This window comes from Marmota marmota, unplaced genomic scaffold, assembly GCF_001458135.2.
Source record: "Marmota marmota marmota unplaced genomic scaffold, marMar, whole genome shotgun sequence".
Lineage (NCBI taxonomy): Eukaryota > Metazoa > Chordata > Mammalia > Rodentia > Sciuridae > Marmota > Marmota marmota.
Window position 1 is genome coordinate 30728629 of NW_026000108.1, and position 8177 is coordinate 30736805.

The 8177-nt window shown below is 35.1% G+C and overlaps 1 protein-coding gene and 1 non-coding gene across 2 annotated transcripts in view; both read right to left on the reverse strand.

Annotated features, from left to right (window-relative positions):
• Positions 1–8177, reverse strand: part of Smim14 (small integral membrane protein 14) — an 81072-nt gene that overhangs the window by 45725 nt on the left and 27170 nt on the right. Inside the window, exon 2 of the mRNA XM_015482048.2 lies at positions 5553–5662. Within this exon, the coding sequence (XP_015337534.1) occupies positions 5553–5627 (75 nt within the window). The 5' untranslated portion in view covers positions 5628–5662. The remainder of the gene's footprint in view (positions 1–5552; positions 5663–8177) is intronic.
• LOC125611006 lies at positions 652–759 on the reverse strand. The gene has a single exon (XR_007341118.1). It is a non-coding gene; the product is annotated as a U6 spliceosomal RNA (small nuclear RNA).

The following is an 8177-nucleotide window of genomic DNA, read 5'->3' on the forward strand; positions in this document are numbered from 1 at the left end:
TCAAAAAAAATAAAATACTTGGGAATCAACCTAACAAAAGAGGTGAAAGACTTATACAATGAAAACTACAGAACCCTAAAGAGAGAAATAGAAGAAGATCTTAGAAGATGGAAAAATATACCCTGTTCATGGATAGGCAGAACTAACATCATCAAAATGGCGATATTACCAAAAGTTCTCTATAGGTTTAATGCAATGCCAATCAAACTCCCAATGGCATTTCTTGTAGAAATAGATAAAGCAATCATGAAATTCATATGGAAAAATAAAAGATCCAGAATACCAAAAGCAGGAAGTGTGAATCAGACGGTATAGCGATACCAGATTTCAAACTATACTACAGAGCAATAGTAGCAATATCTTTTTTTAAAAAACAATTTTAGTTTTTGGTTACAGTTGGACACAATACCTTTATTTTATTTATCTATTTTTATGTGGTACTGAGGGCCTTGCACATTAAGCGAGTACTATACCACTGAGTCACAACCCCAGCCCCATGCACCTGTGGCAATATCTTAATAAAGTCTTTTCTGTTTAAATTAGCCAGAACTTCTTAACTGTCATCATTACTAAATCAGGAAAAGAAGTTAAACTGTGAATTAATACAGCTTTTAAATATTTAAATTGAGGTGCAAACTGCGCGCAGGAGTAGATCCTCTGGAATGTTTCACAAATCAGTGTGTCATCCTTGCTCAAGAGCCATTCTTCTCTGTATCATTCCAGTTTTAATATATGTACTGCCACAGCAAGCAAAAATACATATTTATTCTTTTTTTGGTACTACGGATTGAACCCAGGAGCACTTAACCACTGAGCCACATACCCAACCCTTTTTGAGATAAGGTCTCACTAACTTGCTGAGGCTGACTTTGAACTTGTGATCCTCCTGCCTCAGCTTCCTGAACATCTGGCATTACAGGTATGCACCACCACACCTGGCTTTTTTTTTTTTTTTTCCCTGAGATGAAATCTTACTATGTTGCCCAGGCTGTCCTTGAACACAGGATCCTTCCACTTCAGCCTCCTGAGTGGCTGGGATTATGGATGTGTGCCATTGTGCATAGCTAATTATAACTTTATTAAAAAGCACATAAAAAACACATAACTGCTGGGCATGGTGGCAGCCACCTATAATCCCAGCAGCTCAGGAAGCGGAGGCAGGATGATTATAAATTCAAATCCAGGGCTGGGCTGGGGCTCAGTGGTAGAGTGCTTGTCTTGCATGTGTGAGGTCCTGGGTTTGATCCTCAGCATCACAAAAAAATAAATAAATAAAAATAAAGATATTGTGTCCACTTACAACTAAAAAATATTTTTTTAAAAAATAAATAAATAAAATAAATTCAAAGCCAGCCTCAGCAACTTAGGGAGAGCCTAAGCAACTTAGTGAGACTCTGTCTCAAAAATTTAAAAGGGCTGGGGATGTGGCTCAGTGGTTAAACATCCCTGGGTTCAATCACCAGTACAAAATAAATAAATAAATAAATAAATGGAATTCATAACAGATTTATGAATAGTTCTATTTGCTTTAGTATTATTTATAGTAGTATATATTTTATTATTTATGAAAAAGAACTAATTGTTAAATCCTAACTGCAAAGCCCATGTATTTCCACAAAACAGGCAAATATAAATCACAGTCCAGTATGCAACTAACCAACCACATACAACCACTAAGATCTTCAAGTTTCCCCAGGTTTATACAAGTTATTAGCACTTTAAATTCTTAGAAACTGATTAAACAATGGGCTACAAGAAAATCTGATTTTATTACATGAGATAAAAAAATAAAAATTCCAAATTAATACTGAGATATTACTTTATTACAAGAATAAACCAATGTCCATTTTTAGAAAATGAGACCAAACTGCTGTTCTGTAATTATATTATAACATAAGTTTCCTGAGAACACAATTACATTTTGGTAATTGTAATTAATAAAGAAAAACTATATGCATGATACATGGCACCGAATTCAATACCCAGCAACACACGTGCGCACACACACGCACACACACACACACACAAACTTATCCTCAGATAACTTACATTTAAAATAGAGGGGGAATTAACTTAGAATTCCATATATCTATCAGATCATAGGTGCTCAGAAAAAAAGTCCTCTGAGGGCCGTGTGTGGTGGTGCATCCCTGTAATCCCAGCAGTTTGGGAGGCAGAGACAGGCAGATTAAGAGTTCAAAGCCAGCCTCAGCAAGGACGAGGCACTAAGCAACTCAGTGAGAACCTGTCTCTAAATAAATTATAAAATAGGGCTGGGGATGGGCTTAGTGGTCAAGTGCCCCCAAGTTCAATCCTTGGTACCAAAAAAAAAAAAGAAAAGAAAAAAGGTCCTCTGAAGTAAGAGTAGAAGATAATGGAATCTGTGATGTAGAAAAGCCTATTGTATGATAAAAAAAAATACTGATGGTGTTAAATGGATAGTTTTTGTTAAATAACCTTTTCCTGATATATATATATATAATCACAGGAAACTACAAAAAAGAATTCCTACCCCATCTCATATATGTATTTTCCGAAATTAAACATTCTTTAAAGACATCATCATTTTTGGTAAACAGTAACTTAAGATTCCATCACATGCATATGCCATGATCTAACTGCTGCCCTACTGATAGGCATTTAGTTTATAATTTTTCACTACCATAAATACTTCTAAAGTAAACAACAGTAGTATACACAAATCATTGAATTTACAAATTTAAAGACCTCATTTAAGCCAAGTGTGATGGCACACGCCTATAATCCCAGAGACTCCAGAGACTGAGGCAGGAGGATCCCAAATTCAAGGTCAGCCTTTGCAACTTAGTGAGGCCCTGTCTCAAAATAAAAAAATTAAAAAAGCACTGGAGTACATGTAGTTCAATGGTAAAGCACCCTGGAGTTAATCACCAATATCATAAAAAGGAAGCATGAGAAGCTGGAGTAAAATAAAGGAAAGGAGGAGGAAAGGACATCATAAAGAACCATTCAGGGCTATAGCTATAGCTCAGTGGTAGAGCTCTTGCTTAGCACATTTGAGGCTCTGGGTTCGATCCTTAGCACCACATGAAGATAAGTAAATAAAATAAAGGTGTTGTGTCCATCTACAACTAAAAAAATATATATTAAAAAAAAGAACCAATCATACAAATTAATAGACAAGCAAAAGGAAGTCTAGTAAACAAACAATGGGAGAAGGAGAACAGGAGAGATGGAACAGCAGGAGATCATGAACAGGAACTGAATTCCATGCATGTTTGAGTTTGTTGGGATGAACCCAACATACTATGTATAACTATAAAGCTCTAGTAAAAGAAGACTATCTTTAGTAAGTGTCTTACACCAAAATAAATAACAAATGCATAAAAAATGTAAATGTAAAACTTAAAATGTACATACCATAATTAAAGAGAAATGTCACATTAAAATATACATTAAGGGCTGGGGCTGTAGCTCAGCGGCAGAGCACTTGCCTAGCATGGGTGAGGCACTGGTTTGTTCCTCAGCACCACATAAAAATAAATAGAACAAAAGAATTCTGTCTTCTACAACTACAAAATTTTTTTTAAATATACATTAAATAAAAACTAAAAGATTCAATTTGAAGAAATGTTTATCAAACTCAATCAGCAGGTTTTCTTACTGAATCAAAGTAGTTTCTCTTTCTCTTTGGAATCTTTTGTTATCACCACGTTATACATGAAACACCTTCCATAGACTAAAGAATGTAAACTTTTAGGGCTGGGATATAGTTCAGTTGGTAAAGTGCCTCCCTCACATGCACTAAATTGCCAAGGTTGTCTTCAAACTTGCAATCCTCCTGCCTCAGCCTCCCAAATCATTGGGATTACAGGCATGCACCACCACACCCAGCGTGTTTTTTGTTATTAATATCAGTGTTTTAAAATTTTTGCCTTATATTTGATTAAATTTAGACTTGAGGGGATAGGGGTATAGCTCAGTTGCTTATTAGGCAATAGGCCCTGAGTTTGATTCTCAGCATTGCAAAAAAAAAAAACAAAAAAACCCAAACCTCAGTTTTTTACTTTATAAACAAACAGGAGAAAATATCTTTTAAGAATATTTTTTTCCTGGTTCAGGTATGATGATATGCACCTATAATGCTACTGGAAAGACTGAGTGAGATGGGAGGTTCAAATTTAAGACCAAGTTGGGCAACACAGCCAGACCCAGTATAAGAAAAAAAAAAAAAATCTCTCCTGGGACCCATGTATTTTCACATCCATTTATCAGAGATTGATATTCCCATTATATTTCTATACCTTCAAGAGTCTAATTTTGGGGAATAAAGGGAAAGAGGGTTGGGACTAGGAAAAACAGCAGTATGTTCATATATGAATACTCGACCAGTGTAATTCCATAACCTGTACAACCACAAGAATGGGAAGTTATACTCCATATATGCATAATATGTCAAAACACATTCTACTGTCATGTATAAAAAGAATAAAAAGTTTTAAAAGAGTCTAATTTCATTTATAAGTATATACTTTATTCAGACACTCTTAAGGATTAAAACTGATAGTACATGCTAATTCTACAAAAAGCATACTTCTAATCACTATATAAAGAAACACTGAATTGATAGAAAATCTACTTATTATCAACAATTTATTTGAACAAATGTTTACACCTGCTTTAAGTGGCCCATGAGAATATACACCCATATAAAACTGTTTTAAAAACAACCAACTGGCTGGGCACAATGGCACACACCTGTAATCCCAGCATCTTGGGAGGCTGAGGCAGGAGGATCATGAGTTTAAAGTCAGACTCAACAACTGGCTAGAGGCACTTAGTAAATCAGTGAGACCCTGTCTCTAAATAAAACTCAAAAAAGGGCTGGGGATGTGGCTCAATGGTTAAGTGCCCCTGGGTTCAATCCTTGGTATCAAAAAATAATAATAATAAAATAAATAAAACAAAACAACTGTTATAATAGTAATGAATATATACTTTGGGCTGGGTGTATAGCCCAGTGGCAGATACTGGCTGAGCATAGGCAAGGCCCTGGCTTGATCCCTAGTACCACACACATAATACAAATCCATAAACAGGAACTGTGGCTTTTGCCTGCATCTTAGCAGGCAAAGAAGTTCTATGAAACTAAAAATAATTGTATGCTATACAGCAACAAAGGCTGTACATGTTTATTTACCTATGATAGCTAATTTCACCAACATAAACCTATATAAATAAAGGTAATAATGGAAAGAACTGCTCTAATTAAGAGCTTTAATTGTTATAATTCAATCCACTATGGAATTTCAATTATGAAATACTTTTTTTAGTGCTCATCAGATGAAAACCTCCAATAACCAATATTCTCACAAAAACAGAATAGGAGGGGCTGGGGATGTGGCTCAGTGGTAGAGTATTTGCTAGTAGGTGTGAAGCCCTAGGTTAAATTCTCAGCACCACAAAAATAAATAAATTAAGTAAAACTATGGAATCAACTGAAAAAAAAAAAACAACACACAAACAAACAGAAATACAGATTGTTCTGAATGGGACTGTCCTGATTATCTCACCAGATTGATCAGCCTTCTCATCGCATGTTCATGAGAGCAAACACATTCACAGGGATCGAATCCACCTTCTGCCATGATTACCCAGCTTGATTTTACTTGACTGTTTAAATCTAGGAGGAAGGAAAAAATAGTATAAGACTACTATTCAGTTACTCATTCTTTTGAGCCTTAAAAAATTCATTGTATAGATTCATAATAGATTTAATTATATAGTTCATATTTATTAATGACCTACACCTGTGTACTTATTGCTAATTCTATAAGATTATGAATTTATCATATGAATTATGAATCTATACAAGTGAATTTTACTCCACCTGCCATCAGACCAATTTCCTAAAAAGCAAACATCTTCAGATGCTTTTAAACTGGGCCCACTTAGGATGATAGTGCCTCTTCTGAATTACTTTTTTATCTTTTATTAGTTCCAGTAATCAAAATTTAAAGCAACCTTTACCTCATCAAGAAAGTAGTCTGAAAGAAAAAAAATTAAGGTATCTTTAATAATACCAAGTTTGTTTGTTTTTGGTGCCAGGAACTGAACCCAAGGGTGCTTAACCACTGAGCCACATTGCCAGCCCCTGTTTAAAATATTTTATTTAGGGACAGAGTCTGCTAAGTTGCTTGAGGCCTTGCTAAATTGCTGAGGCTGGCTTTGAACTCATAATTTTCCTGCCTTAGCTTCCATAACTGCTGGGATTATAGGCATGTGCTACCACACCCAGCTGATACCAAGGTTTACAGAAGGAAATTAATAATGATAGTTAGGATATAGCTAGGTTGATTCTGAAAAACAGAGAGGCCGAGATGGAGTACTAGCAACCAGATTTAACCTTCTCTTTAAAGCAATTTTTGAAAACTGAATAAATGAATAGTGGTTTTAAAACCTCTGAACATCAGGCAATAAAGATGACAAGATTCCTGAGAGATGGGAGAACAAATGAAATGAGTGCAATGATTGATTCAGTTTAGTGCTTGGAGGAGTTTTTTAGGCAAAGTACAGGGAGAGGAAATGGTCTGAAATAAGACCAAAGAAGTTAGGAAGAGGCCAGGCCACACAGAGTCTTTCAGGCCTTGTTGGGGATTATGTCTTTACCCAAAGAGCAATGCAAAACCCATAGTTTTATCCTGGCACACTTTGAAAAGATCATTTGGCTGCAATATGGAAAACTGAGAGAAGTCTGACTAGATAAAGGGAACCTAGTTAAAATGCTCTTTCAATAGGACATTGATAATGGTGCATGTTGTAGAAATATATAGATTTTGATGACAGCATATAAAATCACTGGGAAGAAAACAAAGTATTCCATAAACTGTGTTCAGACAATTGGCTCTCCCACTATCCTCATTCTTTAATCTAAAATAAATTTTAGAATCCATGAATGATTTAACTTTTTAAAATGAAGTCACACATAGAAATAGTCAAATAAAAAAGGATCAGTATAATGTCCACAAACTAACCCACACATACAACTGCAAGAAAATGACTAGGGTACACACAGAAGGACAAAAAGCTAAGAAACCATAAAGGAACATATCGAGTTTAACAATCAAAAACAGTAAATAAGGGGCTGAAGCTGTGACTTGGCAGTAGCCCACTTGCCTGGTATGTGTGAGGCACTGGGTTTAATTCTCAGCACCACATATAAATAAATAAATAAAGGTCTATGAACAACTTAAATGTGTGTGTGTGTACATACATATACACACACATATACAAAAACAGTAAATAATAAATAAAATACACTATAAAATGAAAAGACAAACTTAGAAAAAACATCTACATTATATATCAGGGCTAATATTTTCATACTGAAAAATCAGTATAAAAATAGCAACCTAACAGAAAAATAGGCAAAGACCATGTTCACAGAAAAATACAGCCAATAAGCAAACACAAAATGAAAGAAATGTAAATCAAAACAGTGCCATTTTTACCTATCAGAAGATTGGTGACACGTGTTTATAATTCCGTCTACTTGAGATGCTAAGGCAAGAGAATCACAAGTTCAAGGTCAGCCTGGGCAATTTAACCAGACTATCTCAAAAATAAGAATAAAAAGGTCTAGGGATGTAACTTGCCTAACAAGCACAAAGCTCTGGGTTCAACTCCCATTACCACACAAAGAGAAAGACTGGTGAAATTAATTTGGATATTCATATCAAAATACATATCAAATTTGATGGCAGGGGTAGGGTGAGTGATTGCTGGGGATTGAACCCAGGGCTTTGTGCTCTACCACTGAGCTACACCTCTAGTCCCCAAAAATGCAAAAATTTTTATAAGAATGTTCACTAGAATATCATAAGAGAATAAAAAGGTTATGCAAAGTGTCTATCAGGGTTGTTCTGATGAAATAAATGATAGTATATGAAATCCTATACAGGTGTTGGAAAGAATTAGATTTATATGTGGTGATTTGGGGAAATATCTAAGTTGCAGAACTATCAGGGCAAATCTACCTCCCACCTAAAACCTGTTTGTCAGAGCTAAATAGAAGGGAGGTAGAGCCTAAACTGGAGAGCCCTGTCTTCCAGAAGCTAGGAAATACAATATACAAATGTGATTAATTCATGTTTTTGTCCAAGACTATTCTGTCCCTTTTCATTTTTTTTTTTTTTTTT